The following is a 20,031-nucleotide window of genomic DNA, read 5'->3' as shown; positions in this document are numbered from 1 at the left end:
ATAGTCGAGCTAAAAATGTATTTGAACTATAAATGTAACCTTTTATCAACATGATCAAGGGCATCACAGATATCTGCAGAAACTCATTTACCATAAAGAACTTGTACAATTTTTCTTTAAACCCTAAGTGTAAAATACTTCTTTTTGTAACAACTTACATCCCTGTAACCGCAGCCCTTTGCAATGGACCCAAAGTCAAATCCTGCATGGTTCCCGGCATCTGTTGGCTGACCTCCAACTGAGTCATGGGCGCCGTTATTTACAATGATGTGTTTAAAGTTACCGGGTGCATGTTGACCTACGGTTGCCATGGCTCCCATGTGCATAATTACAGAACCATCTCCATCCAGGCAGAAAACCTGCAAGTATATTTAGATGATGAGCTGTAGTATGATAAAATATAAGCACAGTCAACAATAATAAAATACTTCTCTTGTAATAACAATTTGTATATAAAAAGCCTGCAATGATTAACAAGTAAAAAGAATGAGTGACCATGGTAAATACTTCCTGTTTTGCTACATTCCTGATAATTACTAATACATGTATGCATATCAAAGGGAAGTATGAAAATTGTTACAGGGGTTGTTACTGGATATGACCATTTTCTAAGAATCTGGTTTACTTTGAAAACAAAAACCCATATCTGCATCTGTGTGTGTATTCCAGTTCAGCAACTTTTTCAACAATTTTTCGGTCATATGAACGTTGGTGTCTGTTTGTAGCTGTGAATACAATGCCCAACTTTATAGTGCTGCCTCACTGGAACATCATACGGCAGTCAGGTGACATGATACTCCACCCTGTCACATTATAATGACACTGGGCTGACCTGTCCTATAACTATCCTCTTAATGTTGAACATTAAGCAAAGAAACTACCAATACCATTTTTCAAATCTCTACAGTAACACCACCAAGGCGTGAACCCACGTCCTCCCACACTCAAAGTGGGTGCTGTACCACTACGCTACCCAGGTAGTATCATATCTGCCTTCATCTGATTGTAAAAGATACATGTAAAAAATACATATCTAAAGACCTACCTGTCGCTTTTGTTTCTGCATTGCTATACCAAGAGCTATTGATGATGCATGACCCATGGAGCCTACAGTAAGAAAATCTCTTTCATGTCCGTCTTCTCGTGCCATTCTGAAAATTTGAATAAATCTTTCAAAATTCCAGTTTCATATATGTTATGCTAAACATAAAACTGTACTTTACCATTCCAGTCTTTTCTTTTAAAAATGAATTTGACTGAAGGGCTCTGTATGTACAAGATGTTTAACAAAGTTCCTTTCTTCAACAACAAAACCTTACTCAACAAGTTGGACTTGTAGGAATACAAACAGGAAATATGTAGGGGTTGACAGTAAAAAGAGAACCAGTTTCCCATAAGGCCATATATGTGACCTTGACATTTGATCAAATGATCCAAAAACTTACAAGGGTCATCTTCTGATCAAAAGAAATCATCCTATAAAGTTTGAAGGCAGTAGGCCTAATTACTTCAAAAACTGAGCAGAAACTGTTAAGCTTCAAGGTTAGTAACTGTAACCTTGACCTTTGACCTACTGACTCCAAAGGTGTCATCAACTGACCATATGCAATCATTCCATGAAGTTTGATCACTGTTGGCCATAGCATTCTTAAGTTAATGAGAAGAAATCATTTTCAGTCTTTAACCCACTGTGACTCACCTGACCTTTGATCCAATGGTCTCCATATCAAAGAGGGTCATCAACTGGCTATAGGCAATCATCAAAATGAAGCCCGACGATTGACGGGAAACAATTTTTAGTCTCAAAGTCATTGTCACCATGACCTTTGACCTATTTACCCCTAACACAATTGTGGTCATCTATTGACTACAGGCAATATTCTATTAACACATTCTTTACTTACTGAGGGAAAACTATTTTCAGTCTAAGGGTCATTGACCTTTTTAGCTACTGACCCCTAAAACAACAGAAGGCATCTACTGACCAACATCATCATTTGAAGTTTGACCACTGCAGGCCCAAGAATTCTCTAGTTATCGACTGCAAATCAAACTGTCACTTGGCTGACCAACTGACAAATCCACAGAGAGCAAAACACTGTACCCTGTCATCTTAGAAGCAGGGCAATATAGATGTACTCACCTGTATTCATACAACTCCCTTGACAACATTCCAGTAGTTCCAATAACAATATCTTTCTGTCCTAAATTATCCACAACCAATTTCATTGCATCTTCCCTCATCAATGGAAAATCTGCCACAACTTTGGGTAACTTGTACGGGGAAAAAATTTGCCTTTTCACAAGAAGAGCATACGGGCCCTTTGAGAGATCCATGTAGTGTCTGGCACTTTGGAGGGCAAGCTCGGCCCCTTCTTCGTAATCAGGAAGAGGCTGGAAAGGGATTCCAAGAGCAGCTGGAAACGCAAGAAAAGTAACAATATTTATGATTCTTTGAAAAGATATTTCAATTGTATAACTGCTATTAAGTTAAAATTAGGTACACTGTTCCAAGCATTCTTACCTTATTTAACATTTTATCAAGGAAATACTGTAGACTGCATATTTTCACCTCTGTATTTTGAGGTTTTGTGGTAATTAGACTCTGAGAAAATTTCTATGATATCTTAGTAAGCATCAAAGAAACATATTCTTGTAAAACAATAGGAAACTCCACAACTTTTTTCTGCTCCAAAATTTTCAAGGTTTAAATTATACATAGAAATATTTCTAAAGATATTTTAAACTTACCAAGTAATCCTGGTGTTGCCTGCCCTTGAGAACGATGCTGAGGTTCATCACGCTTGCCTGGTTCCCCACGCCAACCAATCAGTAACAACATGGGTATACTATATACAGCCGGTACTGCCAAAGACATTAGAGGGTTTACTGTGTTACCTAGTCCTGAGTTCTGGAAAAGAAAGGAATTATAACCTAATAAAAACTTTCATGTTCATACTACAAGTAAATAGCCACATGACTACAGTTCTTATTTGATTTGATTTTATGTTTTTGTTTATTGGAGTAGCCCAATAATGACAATCAGCAATTCCCATGTGATTACATATACTCCTATTAGGCATTTTGGTATTATTTGGATGTACATGTAGATCAACGTGTGAATGACGTTGTTATAGCTGGAAAATGCCTAAACTGTAAGCAGAGAATACAAGATTTGCCAACTGTCATTATGGGTCAACTACCTTAAGGCTGCTTTTCAATCAAAATTTCGATATATATACAATAATGGTAGCAAATGGAGGAGAACTTTCAAGCCGCCCCTCTAGACATATCAGGCACAGAAAGATGGTGGTAACAGACTCATGATGTCCTCTAGGCATATCTTAAGGCACAGAAAGACTGTGGAGACAAACTCTCAACATATCCTCTGCACAGAAAGACTCTGGAGACAAACTCTCAACATATCTTCAGGCACAGAAAGACTGTGGAGACAAACTCTCAACATATCCTCTAGGCATATCTTCATGCACAGAAAGACTGTGGAGACAAACTCTCAACATATCCTCTAGGCATATCTTCATGCACAGAAAGACTGTGGAGACAAACTCTCAACATATCCTCTAGGCATATCTTCAGACACAAAAGGATTGTTGAGACAAACTCGAGATACCACTCTAGGTATATCTCCAGGTACAGACAGATGGTGAGGTCATATATGCTGATATTTCATGGACCAACATTTACCTGCAGGTAAACTAAGGCAGATTTTCCTGTAGCTAGATGGTAACCACTGGCTAGAGCTACGGAGTTTCCTTCGTTTGCTGTTATCACATGGTTACTGGCTGGAGCATTATCTGTGACGTAGGCACAAAAATCTGAAAATACATAAAAAGATATGCATGAAATTATACAATGTGGGCCATTATGAACGTACAAAACTCATCTATAGCAGGCATGAAAGTTCTGCACTGCCCACTTGAGTAAACCAGATGATCTACAAGGATACCATAAAGACAAACATGTTGGCTAGGTTTGATTTAGATCAAAGAGAAAAGTGTTAACAAGGTCTTTTTGAACTAAGTGACTTACTCTTGATTCAAAGATGACCTTGTATCTAACCTGGCCTTGATTTCACCAAGACAAACATTCTCACCATGTTTCATGTAAACCATGTAGAAAATGTGACATTCCTTCACAGTGTTAACAAGGTACTTCTAAAATTTAATCAAGAAACCAATTCTGACTTCCAAATGACCCACTAATTATAACCTGGCCTGGATTTCATCAAGATGAACATTCTGAGGTTGAAAATCTGTTCTCTGCTGTGTTAAAAAGGGTCTGACTAAATTTTGACTCAGTGACTTAGTTTTTGACCCAATTTTTATAATGACCCAATTTTGAGCTTGACCTAGATTTCACCAAGACAAACATTCTGACCAGGTTTCAAGCATATCAGTTAGAACATAAGGTTTTTCAATTACTTAACTTATTGACCTTAGTGCTTTTGCCAGATTCAAACTAGTCACTGATTTTCTGAAGAAAACATTCTGACCAAGTTTCATCAACATGTAGATCAGTTAGAACATGTGTCTTCTAAAGTATTAAGCAATTTTCTATTATATGACTTTCTGATCCAGTTTCAAACTCAAACAAGATTTCATGAAGGTAACACTTCTAAATTTCATGTAGATCAGGTACAAAAAGCTGCAACTGAAGTGTGAGCAAGGTTTTTCCTTCACCTCACTTATTAACCTAATAATCTCACTAATTTATTCACCTATCAATATCACTTATTGACCTAATTTTTGAACCAAGTTAACAGTATTAAACTCATGAGAAACCTAATTGATAGAAACATTCTGGCAAAGTTCAATTACAAGTAACTCTAACCTTCCATCATTTCACGCATCAAAAAAGGCACTTTATGCCTTTGTAGTAGCAAATTTCATTACAAGTAAATTCTGCGATCTAACTTTTCTTGAAAGAAGTATGCATTAAGGTCTTCCCTTTGATGTAGATTTCTAAACACTGGACAGGTTAATCAGCAAACATTAGTTACTGGAACAGAAAATGTTTAGAAAACAAAATCAGAGAACGGGGTCACATAATATATCAAGGTCACACTATAACAATCAAACTCTAAAGGTAAAAGTAGTGCTTGCATTACTTAAGGCACGGACTGGCAAGCTGTGTAGCACCACTGACAGTAAAAATGTAACCTCAACCATTCCCCTGTGGAGATAATTTTAGGTAACAATAACAAATAATGTTGCAAACCTTTTAACAAAGAATCTGGAACACCACAAAAGAAGTCTATATTCTTGGCTTTGAGCTGATTATAGAAGACAGCTGGGTCCAAGAAATCTCGTACCAATTCTGTAAGTTCTCCCGCCTCTTCATTACGAATCTTCTGATCTACATATTGCTATTTAATGAAAACAAAACAAAAAATATTCCGGCACCTCTTTGCTAATGAAAAGTCAAAGGCTAGAAACAAACATGTGGACTACTTAAAAATCCCTGTCTTAGAGTAACTCAGACACAAACTTCTGAACCTGAAAATGCATTGTTATCTGAAAGACTTATTATTTATATATCGTTCTGAGTATCTTCAAATACAAGCATTGTCTAAAATGTTTGCATGTCTCATTATGTAAATATTAATGGAAAGCTTTCCAAAATGTTAAACAACTTCAAAAAAATGATATACAGAAATAATTGCTAAACAGCTGGAATTAATACCACACATAAAGGTTACAGTAAGTGAAGGTGCTAAACCATATAAATGACATCACAAACAGTGAAATACAGAAAATCTGTCAATAATTTTCTCCTACTTCTCCAATTTCAAAGTCTCCCTAACTACACATCTCCATTTTTAACTAAACACCAAGACATCCTCTACTATAAACCAACAAGAGGGCCATGATGGCCCTATATTGCTCACCTGTTATCATTGCACTTGAGGACAAGAAGGTCCTCAGAAAAAATATCTAAGTCCAAAGGACAGTAACAACAAAGGGAAGAAATTTAACCAAAAAGAAAAAAAAATTCTTACAAGGTACATATATGTCAAAATACACCTACAAATTGGAGGTACCATCCATGTTGTACCACAGAAAAGTGGTCTCGGTTTTTCCCTACGGCCAATAATAAAAAAGTTACTAAAAATAAGCTATTTATAGTAACATAAAAGGGAAGTAATTAAAAAAAAAATTATTGTAAGTGAAGAAAAGAAGGATCTGCCAAATAAATCTGTTGACATAAATGAAATTTCAGATCAGTATCTTCATTAGTTACGGTGATATACCCATTTTAATTTGAAATGATGGGAGGTAATTTGACATAAAATCAGAAATCTGGCCAGTTCAAGAAAGGACCAAGATCTTGTGGTGATACAGGTTGTGTGCCAGTTTGGTTAAAATCGAATCATAAATGAAGCTGCTATTGTGCAGACAAGGTCAAAATAGCTAATTTTGGCCCTTTCAGGGGCCATAACTCTGGAACCCATAATGGGATCTCGCCAGTTCAAGAAAGGAACTGAGATCTTATGGTGATACAAATTGTGTGCCAGTTTGGTAAAAATCAAATCATAAATAAAGCTGCTACTGTGCAGACAAGAAATTGTGGACGGACGACAGACGGACGGACGGAGGACGACGGAGGAAGGGCGATCACAAAAGCTCACCCTGTCACTATGTGACAGGTGAGCTAAAAACTCATTTACTATACACTATAATTTCCTCTACTTCATGTCATGACCTCTTTTACTACACAATATGACATCCTTTATTTTACTTTACCACATACCATTACCTCCTTTACTATATGCCATGACCTTTACTGGATGCCATGACCTCCTTTACTACACACCATTACCTCCTGACCTCCTTCACTTCATACAATGACCTATTTTACTAAACACTTCCTTTACTACATGTAATGACTTTTTTTTTCTATATGCCATGACCTAATTTTCTACATGCCATGACCTTCTTTACTACATACCATGACTTCCTTTACTACACATCATGACCTACATTACAACATACCATGACCTCCTTTACTACATAGCATGACCTCCTTTACTATATGCCAAGACCTCCTTTTTTACTGCATGCTATGATCTCATTTACTGCACACTTTGGCCTCCTTTACTACACAACATGATCTCCTTTACAGCATGCCATGACCTCCTTTACTGCACACCATGACCTCCTTTACTACACAACATGATCTCCTTTACTACACAACATGATCTCCTTTAAAGCATGCCATGACCTCCTTTACTGCACACCTTGACCTCCTTTACTACACAACATGATCTCCTTTACAGCATGCCATGACCTCCTTTACTGCACACCATGACCTCCTTTACTACACAACATGATCTCCTTTACAGCATGCCATGACCTCCTCTACTACACACCATGACCTCCTTTACTACACAACATGATCTCCTTTACTGCATGCCATGACCTCCTTTACTACACAACATGATCTCCTTTACAGCATGCCATGACCTCCTCTACTACACACCATGACCTCCTTTACTACACAACATGATCTCCTTTACTGCATGCCATGACCTCCTTTACTGCAAACCATGATCTCCTTAAAAACTACACAACATGATCTCCTTTACTTCACACCATGACCTCCTTTATTACACAACATGATCTCCTTTACTGCATGCCATGACCTCATTTGCTACACAACATGGCCTGCATTACTACATATCATGACTTCCTTTACTACACAACACAATCTCCTTTACAACATGCCATGACCTCCTTTACTGCATGCCATGACCTCATTTACTACACAACATGGCCTGCATTACTACATACTATGACCTCCTTTACTACACAACAATATCTCCTTTCCTACATGCCATGACCTTCTTTACTGCATGCCATGCTCTCCTGTACTGCACACCATGACCTTAACTACACAATGTGGCTACCTTTACTTAATGCCTTGATATCCTTCATTACATGTCATGACCTCCTTTTTTACATGCCATAACATTCTTCACTACACACCATGACCCCCTTCACAACACAACATGGCCTCCTTCACTACACACAGTGACCGCCTTTACTACATACCACGAACTGCTTTATTACATGCACTGACATGATTTACTACATGCAAAGACTTCCTGTTCTACATGCCATGACCTTCTTCTTTACCACACCAAGGCCCCCTTCATTTCATACCACAATGTCCTTTAGTACACAATATGACCTTACACATCATGACCACCTTTTCTATTTACCACAACCTTCTTTACTATATATCATGACATTCCTTACTAAATGCCATGACCTCCTTTACCACATGCCTTGACCTACCTTATTACATGTCATGACCTCCTTCACTACACGCCAAGACCTATTTTACTAGATGCCATGGCCTCCTTTACTACAAACCAAAAGCTTATCAACTACACACCACTACTTTCTTTAATCCCATTATTATACACTCACTTATTTCACACCATGACCTTAAGTTCACATCCTAATCTCCTTTACTACAGTCCACTGCCACAAGTCCTGCTTTACTACACACCATGGTCTCCTTTACTTTACACCATTACATCCTTTACTACACAATGTGACCTCATTTAAAACACACCATTAGCTTCTTTACTACACACCATGCAATACAAGTCACAATTTCCTTCCCTACCCATGACACTGTTATTTTTTGATACACATGATGACCTCCTTATTACACATAATGACCTCCTTTTCTACACATAATGAATTCCTTTACTATACATAATGACCTTCTCAACTAGACATTATGGCCTCCATTACTACACATAATGACCTCCTTAACTGCACATAACAAATTCCTTTACTACACATGACCTTCTCAACAACACATAATGGCCTCCTTTTCTACACATAATGGCCTCCTTAAGTACACATAATGAATTCCTTTACAGCACATAACAGCATCCTTTAGTAAACATAATGACCTCCTTAACTACACATAATAAATTCCTTTACTACACATAATGACCTTTTCAACTACACATTATGGCATCATTTACTTCACATAATGGCATCCTTAAGTACACATAACAAACATCTTTACTACACATAATGACCTCCTTAATTACAAATAAGAAATTCTTTAACTACACATAATGCATTCCTTTACCATATAAAATGACCTCCTTAACTACTTTAATACATAAAAAGATTCTTTAGCACAAACAATGACCGTCTTACTTCACAAGATGGTGTCCCTTACTACACATGACAACTGTCTCTCTTTACAACATAATTCACTATTTAAAAATCTGCTTTTGACATTCAATGCTGCAACTTCTGTCATAAATGATGCTATGAAATAATTTAACCTTTAGCATGCTAGATAAATTGTCGTCTGCTGGAAATTTCGTCTGCTAAAATTGTAAAGTTCGTTCAATTTGCTCCAAAATTGGAAGAAATATTGTCAGAGTAGCAAACAGCTTGGAACCTGATCAGACGCCGATTTAATCGGCGTCTGATCTGGTTCCAAGCTGTTTGCAAAGGCTGTTAAATTCGCCTGCAGCAGGCTAAGGGTTAATATCACTGTGATAATAGTTGGTAGTATTTTGCCAGGACATGAATTTGTTGATTTCATAAAAGTAATTGCATGAATAATGAACAGATACATGAAGTTTGTTGATTTCTACTGGTTATAAAGTCAAACTGACCCACATTCGGTCATTAAACTTAAGATGTGTCCAGAGAGATAGTATTTCATGAATTGGTAGGCACCTGGGCGACTTTTTGCATGATGGCTTCCACACATGTGATAAGAGCTGTGCGTTTGGTTAAGGAAAATCCCAAAAAAAAGCAAATCTTCACATGCCATATAACCCTAACATTATATGTAATGTTTTACGACCCTTAACCTATAGCCTGCTAAATTTCTAAAATGGACTGGTCTGTCATTCAATCTGGGCAATAATTTATTGTTCGAAGGGGTATTCACTGAAAATTTACTAACTGAATAGCGAACAGTGCAGACTACGAGCAGCACAGACCGCAAGCAAGCAAAAGGTTACTGGGCCTGTGACATAAACTTTTATTCACTTGTATGCATATTTTTGACTTAGTCAAGGGCCATAACTCTGGTCTGGCTGGATGAAATCTCTAACAAAACCCCAGGTGCATAACTTCACAGTCATGTTTTTACAATTTAGGCAATATGGCAACTTTTGTTGGTTGAGGAAGAACATAGGTGCTCCTCCAGGCATGGGTGGGAACCAGGGTAGAACCACTGACCTTCTGTAGGACAGCTGGATGGCTTCCTCACATGATTAATTCTACACTTTGAGCCTACATCAGTGAAGGGCAAATGATTCAATGTCATCAACCTTAACCACTCCCCCACTGAGGCAGCCCCAACTAAATCTGTCATCATTAACTATATTACGAATGCAGAGCAAGGCATACATTATTTTGTATCATCATTGCTTATTAAAATTAATAACTCTTATTTTGCTAGAGAAAGAACTTCACAAAAAGCCCTTCTTGCAAATTTGGTACAGTATATAAATGATGTAGAGATTAATAAACATTCATGCATAAAATATATTTTACAGGAGGCAATACTATCTACACCATCACCAAGTAGTATTAAACCAGTATCTGTACAATCATGCATTCAATACACTTTGACAGTGCATAGGACAGCATTGTCACAATTGATGTGACAATTCTAAGACAATAATCTCTTAAATGGAGAAAATTTAATCTTCCTATTGTTTCAATTATGTAGCTGTAGAAATTATTAAATAATTTTTATGTGGGCTGAGAGCAAAACTATTGTAACTGCTTATAAACAAAGAACAAGTTACAACGGTTTCCCACTAAATTTTAATTTTATTATTTTAATGCTGATTATGTAATTGAAGACACATTTTTTTACATGTCTAGGTGTCCCTTTTCACATTTTTTCTGTAATTGCAAATGGTTATGATTGCTAATATTGTACATTAATTCATCAACAAGCCTAATTATTGTAGAAAATAAAATAAAATACTGTGTATTTATTGTAACAGGATTCTTTATAGGCACTTGCCTCCACATTGTTCCACAGATTTTTTTCAGATATCTGGGAAACTTAAATGCTGACAGACTAATTATGTTACGGAAACAAATGAGAATTAGTTGTTTTTAATAAAATCGTAAAAAGCAGTTCAACTAGAAATGTGTCCATGGGACACAGATGCCCCCACTACATGACATTAAAATGACAACCTTTTTTTTAAACTTTGGTGACTCTAGGTCAAATACTTTTGGAGCTATGCGCAACACAACATTAAAATGACCAATTTTTAACTAAGTCAGGGGCCATAACTCCTACATGACTGAATGAATCAGGACGAGAAACCCCAGGTGCACAACTGCACATGCTGACCAACATTCCTGTAAACTTTGGTGACTCTAGGTCAAATACTTTTGGAGCTATGCGCGACACAACATTAAAATGACCAATTTTTTACTAAGTCAGGGGCCATAACTCCTACATGACTGAATGAATCCAGACGCGAAACCCCAGGAGCACAACTACACATGCTGACCAACATTCCTGTAAAGTTTTGTGACTCTACGTCAAATACTTTTGGAGCTAAGCACGACACAACACTAAAATGACCAATTTTTACAAAGTCAGGGGCCATAACTCCTACATGACTGAATGAATCCGGACACGAAACCCCAGGTGCACAACTACACATGCTGACCATCATTCCTGTAAAGTTTTGTGACTCTATGTCAAATACTGCGCAACACAACATTCTCGGAAGGACGGACGGAAGGACGGACAAGGGCAAATCTATATGCCCCCCCACAAAAGTGGGGGCATAAAAATTGTAATGCTTTACTCAAAGTAAACTGCCTCGATTATAAATATCTATATTTAATGCACGTTAAACACTAAATCCTCCATAGCGCTATTTCTAGGCAGCGGAAAACTTCTTTATTGCTGCGGTGGTCTGGGTTTGAATCGCAACAGGGTCATTTGGCCTCTACAGTGTTAACAAGATTTTCCCTAGATTTGAGTGGTGACCTAGTTTTTGACCCCACACGACCCAGTTTCAAACTTGGACTAGGAATCAATCATTAAGATAAACATTTTTACCAAGTTTCAAGAAGATAGGGTCATAAATATGGCCTCAAGAGTGTTAACAAGCTTTTCCTTTGATTTGACCAGGTGACCTAGTTTTTGACCCCAGTTTTGAAACTGGCATAGGAATCATCAAGATAAACATTCTGACCAAAATTTATGGAATAATTTACAGACTTTAATCAAATAGTTTAATATTCTTGATTATCACGTATGTTCTCATACTAGTAGTAACTTGAAATTGATGTAATATGATATAATCTACATGTACACCGGCATTATAGCTTCAAGCAGGCACTAAAATTAGGCCTAGGTCTGCACATAACTGCCATGAAAAGCTAAACATAAGGTATCATTTTAACAAAAAGGTGATTTTCTGTTGTTGTTTTTTTTTGGGGAGGGGGGGGGGGGTTGGTCATTGAAAACCCCTTCAAACATTTTAGACCACATAGCTGGTTTCAAACATTTTTTGTATATAAAATGGCCATTTTCAGCCCAAATGAGTTTGAAACTGGCCCCACTAAAGGTCATTTTAACCAAAGAAGGCCAAGATGGCCCTAGGTTGCTCACCTGAGAAACACACCATAACAGTGTAAGCTTGTTTGACCTAGTGATTTTATGGAAACAAATATTCTGGCCAATTTTCATTAAGAATGGATCAAAAATGTGGTCTCTTGAATTTAAATCAGTATTTTCTTAAATATATCCTGGTGACCTAGTTTTTGACTCAAGATGACCCATATGCAAACTTTACCTAGATTTTATCAAGGCAATCATTCTGACCAAATTTCATAAAGATCAATTGAAAAATACAGTCTCTATCTCATACAAAAGGTTTTTATTTGATTTGACCTAGTGACCTACTTTTTAACCCCAGATGACCCATTTTCAAACTGGACCTAGATTTCAGAAAGGCAATCATTCTGACAAAATTTCACAAAAAATCATTTGAAAAATACAGTCTCTATCGCATACACAAGATTTTTCTATAATTTGACCTAGTGACCTAGTTTTTGACCTCAGATGACCCATATTCAAACTCGACCTAGATTTCATCAAGGCAATCATTCTGACAAAATTTCATGAAGATCAGTTCAAAAATACAGCCTCTATCGCATACACAAGGTTTTTCTACAATTTGACCTAGTGACCTAGTTTTTGATCCCAGATGACCCATTTTCGAACTTGGTCTAGATTTCATCAAGGTTATCATTCTGACCAAATTCATGAAGATCAATTGAACAAGAGCTCGTCGAACACGAAATGCCCCCCCCTTGATGCATTCAGTAATTGCACAAGGAACAGAAACTAGAAAATGCTTTTGTAAAAAAGCGCATGTCTCACCCTACAAAGTCCTATAGGCAAGAAGTCAATAGGGTTAAGGAGCGAAAGTCAAAGAGACACTGATGGTTGGCTGCAATAGGGATCATCTACTTTGCATGTCCAGTCATCCCGCTAAATTTCAACACTCTTGGCCTAGTGGTTCTCAAGTTACTGTTCAGGCTTCTGTGACCTTGACCTTTGATCAAGTGACCTCAAAATAAATAGGGGTCATCTACTCTGCATGTCCAATCATCCTATTAAGTTTCAACATTGTAGGTCAAGTGGTTCTCAAGTTATTTCCAAAAAATGATTTTACATGAACAGGCCACTGTGACCATGACCTTTAATAGACTAACCCCAAAATCAATAGGGGTCATCTACTCTGCATGTTCAATCATCCTATGAAGTTTAAACATTCTGGGTCAAGTGGTTCTCAAGTTACTGATCGGAACTGGTTATCAATGTTCAGGCCACTGTGACCTTGACCTTTAACAAAGTGACCCCAAAAACAATAGGGGTCATTTACTCTGTATGAACAATCATCCTATGAAGTTTCAACATTCTGGGTCGAGAGGTTCTCAAGTTATTGATTAGAAATGGTTTTCCATGTTAAGGCCCCTGTGACCTTGACCTTTTTACAGAGTGACCCTAAAATCGTTAGGGGTCATCTACTCTGCATGACCAATCATCCTATGAAGTTTCATCATTCTGGGTCAAGTGGTTCTCAAGTTACTGACCGGAAATGGTTTTCAATGTTCGGGCCCCTGTGACCTTGACCTTTAACAGAGTGACCCCAAAATCGTTAGGGGTCATCTACTCTGCATGATCAATCATCCTATTAAGTTTCAACATTCTGGTTCAAGTGGTTCTCTAGTTATTGATCGGAAATGGTTTTCAATGTTCAGGCCCCTGTGACCTTGACCTTTGACGGAGTGATCCCAAAATCAATAGGGGTCATCTACTCTTCATGATCAATCATCCTATGAAGTTGCAACATTCTGGGTCAAGTGGTTCTCTAGTTATTGATTGGAAATGGTTTTCAATGTTCAGGCCCCTGTGACCATGACCTTTGACAGAGTGACCTCAAAATCAATAGGGGTCATCTATTCTTCATGACCAATCATCCTATGAAGTTTCAACATTCTGGGTCAAGTGGTTCTCTAGTTATTGATCGGAAATGGTTTTCAATGTTCAGGCCCCTGTGACCTTGACCTTTGACGGAGTGACCCCAAAATCAATAGGGGTCATCCACTCTTCATGACCAATCATCCTATTAAGTTTCAACATTCTGGGTCAAGTGGTTCTCTAGTTATTGATCGGAAATGGTTTTCAATGTTCAGGCCCCTGTGTCCTTGACCTTTGACGGAGTGACCCCAAAAACAATAGGAGTCGTCTACTCCAGCAGCCCTACAAACGTATGAAGTTTGAAGGTTCTAGGTCAAATGGTTCTCCAGTTATTGCCCGGAAATGAAGTGTGACGTACAGACGGGCGGACGGACGGACAGGGCAAAAACAATATGTCTCCCCCAGAGATTATTTGCTCACTGTAAACAAAAACTCTACTGTTCTGATTCAATGTGACATTGACCTTTGACCTATTGACCTCAAAATCAACAGGGGTCATCTGCTGGTCATGGTCAACCTCCCTATTAAGTTTAGTGATCCTAGGCCCAAGCGTTCTCAGGGTATCATCCAGAAAGGGTTTAACAGTTCCAGGTCAATGTGACATTGACCTTTAGCCTACAAACATCAAATCTACAGGGGCCATCTACAGGTCATGACCAACTTCCCTATCAAGTTTCATGATCCTAGGCCCAAGCGTTCTCAAGTTACTGTCTGGAAATGGTTTAAATGTTCCGGGTCACTGTTACCTTGACCTTTGACCTACTGACCTTAAAATCAATAGGGGTCATTTGCTGGTCATGATTAACCTCTCTATCATCTTTCATGACCCTTGGCCCAACAGTTCTCAAGTTATCGTCCAGAAACTGTTTAACTGTTCCTGACCAATCTGACCTTGAACTTTGACCAAATATCCTCAAAATCAATAGGGACCATCTGCTGGTCATGATCAATCTCCTTATCAATTTTCCTGATCCTAGGCCCAAGCGTTCTTGAGTTATCGCTGGGAAACCGTTTTACTGTTCCTGGTCACTGTGACCTTGACCTTTGACCTACTGACCTCAAAATCAATAGGGGTCATCTGCTGGTCATGACCAACCTCCCTATCAACTTTCACAATCCTAGGCCCAAGCAATCTTGAGTTATCATCTGGAAACCATTAACTGTTCTGGGTCACTGTGACCTTGAACTTTGTCATATTGACCTCAAAATCAATAGGGGTCATCTGCTGGTCATGACCAACCTCCCTATCAACTTTCATGATCCTAGGCCCAAGCGTTCTTGAGTTATCATCCGGAAACTGTTCAACTGTTCAGGGTCACTGTGACCTTGACCTTTGACATACAGATCTCAAAATCAATAGGGGTCATCTGCAGGTGATGAGCAACCTTCCTATCAACTTTCATGATCCTAGGCCCAAGTATTCTTGAGTTATCATCCGGAAATGGACTGGTCTACATACAGACCGACCGACATCTGCAAAACAATATACCCCTCCTTCTTCGAAGGGGGGCATAAAAATACAGCCTCTATCGCATACACAAGCCAAATGTTGACAGACAGACAGACGCCGGACAAGGAGCGATCACAAAAACTCAGCATTGCTCAGGTGAGCTAAAAAGATTTGAAAAAGCCCCTATGTTATACATCAGAAATCAAAAGAAAAATCATGGCAGAACATGACTGGGACCACTTAATAAGCCCAGGGCCTTCATATATATTTACAGACTAATCATGTGGGCCCAAATAGGTCTATTTAATAATGTAGATAATTTCTTTTTTTGTTGTTGTTACTTTTGCAATGTAAAAAAACTAAACAAGAGGGCCATAAAGGCCCTGTATCACTCAACTGACCTATTGACCTAAGGATCATCAAGATTAACATTCTTACCAAGTTTCATTAAGATATGGTCATTAAAATATGGCCTCTAGAGTGTTAACTAGCTTTTCCTTAAATTTGATCTAGTGACCTAGTTTTTGAAACCACATGACCCAGATTCGAACCTGACCTAAAGATTATCAAGATTAACATTCTGACCAAGTTTCATTAAGATATAGTCATAAATGGGGCCTCTAGAGTGTTAACTAGCTTTTCCTTTGATTTGACCTTGATCCCATATCACCCAGATTCGATCTAGACCTAAAGATTATCAAGGTTAACATTCTAACCAAGTTTCATGAAGATACATTCATAAATATGGCCTCTAGAGTGTTAACAAGCTTTTCCTTTGATTTGACCTGGAGACCTAGTTTTTGACTCCAGACGACCCAATATCGAACTCATTCAAGATTTTATTGAGGGTAATATTCTGACCAAGTTTTATTAAGACTGGACCAAAATTGTGACCTCTAGAGTGTTAACAGTCAAATTGTTGACGACGGATGACAACAGACAACGGACACAGGGCGATCACAAAAGCTCACCTTGAGCACTTCATGCTCAGGTGAGCTAAAAACTTCAACTTTGGGACTAGTTGCAGAATACTGAATTTCTAACATTAGAACAGTAATGACATTTAACGTGATTCTGTTTTATTCATATTAGGTCATTGGAAATATATATATTTATATTACATTGTATGTATACTAAACTGGCAAACATTATTTCACTTAACTGGCATTTAACCTAGCTGGTATAGTGAAAACTCCATAATTTGGATTTGTTGACAAACAGTATCATTCAACATCATAATAATGAAAAAGGCCATACCAGTAGAAGGGACATTATTCTTCGTATACAATACTTAATTTAATGCAAAATTATGTCACATGCTAACGGCATGGGAGATGCTGCAAGAACTGATTATTCCAGCACAATCCTTAGCTAGCAGCATGGAATAATGAAGCAAGAACTGATTATTCCAGCACAATCCTTAGCTAGCAGCATGGGATAATGAAGCAAGAACTGATTATTCCAGCACAATCCTTAGCTAGCAGCATGGGATAATGAAGCAAAAACTGATTATTCCAGCACAATCCTTAGCTAGCAGCATGGGATAATGAAGCAAGAACAGATTATTCCAGCACAATCCTTAGCTAGCAGCATGGGATAATGAAGCAAGAACTGATTATTCGAGCACAATCCTTAGCTAACAGCATGGGATAATGAAGCAAGAACTGATTATTCTAGCACATGCTGCATGCTATTAACACTGGAGAATGTTGCAGGAAATGATCTTTCTGGCACAATCCACATGCTAGCTAGGAGAATGAGAGAATGTTGCAAAAAATTACATTGTTGCACAATCTACATGCTTATATGATGGGAAGAAATGCTGTAAGGGATTATCATTATTGCTAAATCTACACCGCAAAACAATGGTAGAATGATGCAAGGAATGATCAATCTAGCACAGTCCACTTGCTTATGAGTTGGAGGATGCTGTAAGACATCACATTACTGTACAAGCCACATGCTGAAAGTACACAAGAATGCTCCAAGAAATTATCATTAAAGAACAATCCAATTGCTAAAAGCATGGGGGAATGCTGAAACACATGGTCATTATGCACAAGTCATATACAGACATCACTGGAGTATGCTGCAAGTGATCATCATTCTAGCATAAGCAGGATGTGAAAATGTGTCAAGAAATGATCCTTCAAGCATAACCCACATGTTAACAGCATGGGAACATGCTGCAAGGAATGATCATTCTAGCATAAGCTACATGCTAACAGCACATGAGAATTCTGCAAGAAATGATCATTCTAGCACATCAACATAATAGCTGCAAGGACAAATGCTGCAAGGAATGATCACTCTAGCACAAACAATATGCTAACAACAAGGAAGAATGCTTAATGTTGCATGTAATGAACAATCTAGCAAAAGCAACATGCTAACATTATGTATGAATGCTACAAGGAATGGTAACTCCAGCACAAACCAACAAGAGCACCACAATGCGGAGCAATATATACCCGAAGGTATGACCTTTGACCCCTTAGTGTGACCTTAACCTTGAAGTGAGCCATCCAGGACATGTGCTCTGCACCTCGTTTCAGTGAGATGAACATCTGTGCCAAGTTTATTTAAAATCCTTCAAGCAGTTCAAGAGTTTCTGAGCAGACATGAAACATAGCCATATGACCTTTGACCCTTAAGTGTGACCTTGACCTTGAAGCAAACCATACAGAACATTTGCTCTGCACGTCGTCTTGATGTGCTAAACATATGTGTCAAGTTTCTGCGAAATCCTTCAAGGGGTTCAGGTATGACCTTGACAAATGCTGCAAGGAATGATCACTCTAGGGAAAACAACTAGCTAACAATTAACATAGAGGAATACAGCAAGGAATGATCACTCTAGCACAAGCAAGGAGGAATGCAACAAGAAATCATCATTGTAGCAAATTCTGATGAAGTCCAGTTATTACATTAACATCATAGAGTAGTGCAACAAGGAGATTTCTTTAAGTTGTGTCAGTCTCCCACACTATTAATATGATAAATAAGAGAAACAATTAGTTCAACTGTTCAACATGCCCACAATGTGGTGGTACACCATGAGACAGGGTCAACCTCTAAGCAGTTTACATACTAATAACATGGAGAAACACATTCTATCGAAATATTAAATACAGCTGAACTTGCCTTACTGATTAACTGAATTTGAAATGCTTATACACTGACGAGATATGAAAAAGCAACAAACATATGCCTGAATATACTTTTTACTACAAAAAGCATCACCTTGAAATGTTCAACACATACACATCTCAATACTCTATATCCATTATGTTAATTTTACAGTCTGCTGTGCTGATTAAATTTGAACCTAATGGGTATAGAGTATCGAGATGTGTGTGATGAACATTTCAAAGTGATGCTTTTCGGAGTAAACGTATATTCAGGCGTATGTGTTGCGTTTTCATATCTTGTCAGTGTAAGTAGCTAGTCTACTAACTTCCCAAATTGAATTTATATTTCACCTGCCTTAAGCAGCCTGGCTCAGTGTTGTTCAGTGTTGTTGGCTGGCTGTTTAACACATGTTTGACTGTATACTCATATTTTACACAAAAGCAAAAACAAAACATGAACATTCTAGCAACGTCAGTACTACAAATACTCTAATTCTACATCATGCAAAAAGCAAACACATTTATCTCTCATTGTCATTAAAACTTAATTAAAAGGGATAATAATGGTGTAAAGCAATAACTTCACATACCTGCTCTGGATCTGGCTGTAAACCACATGAAAATGAAAAGTTTTATTTCAATTGCAATGCAATTTATGAACAAATGATATCAAATCAAATCTTTGCTCTCCATTCAAAATGACAAACTTAAAAAAAAATCTTATCTTTTTCAGGCAAAGTGAATTTATTTCTCAAACTCATGAAAAAAAAAACAAAGTTGATTCAGAAATTTGAATATTCAGACTTCAGATCAAACTAGAACTTTCACAGAAGTGACTTATACCCCCACAATACGGTCTTGTCACAGAAGAATGGCAACCATAAGAAATTTTAAAAATACTTAGAA

At 37.8% G+C, this 20,031-nt stretch overlaps 1 protein-coding gene across 3 annotated transcripts in view; it reads right to left on the bottom strand.

The window, feature by feature from the left end:
* LOC123537598 (phosphonopyruvate decarboxylase-like) overlaps window positions 1-20,031 on the bottom strand; it is a 76,649-nt gene that overhangs the window by 12,445 nt on the left and 44,173 nt on the right. For 2 of the 3 annotated variants that reach the window (XM_045321420.2, XM_045321419.2), the window contains exons 4-10: window positions 19,716-19,730; window positions 5,239-5,386; window positions 3,706-3,836; window positions 2,752-2,911; window positions 2,144-2,417; window positions 1,046-1,151; window positions 159-359 (exon numbers count right to left, since the gene is read on the bottom strand). In XM_045321420.2, coding sequence (XP_045177355.1) covers window positions 159-359; window positions 1,046-1,151; window positions 2,144-2,417; window positions 2,752-2,911; window positions 3,706-3,836; window positions 5,239-5,386; window positions 19,716-19,730 — 1,035 coding nt within the window. The remainder of the gene's footprint in view (window positions 1-158; window positions 360-1,045; window positions 1,152-2,143; window positions 2,418-2,751; window positions 2,912-3,705; window positions 3,837-5,238; window positions 5,387-19,715; window positions 19,731-20,031) is intronic. The other variant, XM_045321422.2, reaches the window with a different exon arrangement.

The sequence above is a fragment of the Mercenaria mercenaria genome, chromosome 17, assembly GCF_021730395.1.
Source record: "Mercenaria mercenaria strain notata chromosome 17, MADL_Memer_1, whole genome shotgun sequence".
NCBI classification, from domain to species: Eukaryota; Metazoa; Mollusca; class Bivalvia; order Venerida; family Veneridae; genus Mercenaria; species Mercenaria mercenaria.
The sequence above is the reverse complement of the archived record's forward strand: the minus strand, read 5'-3'. Positions and strand labels throughout refer to the sequence as shown.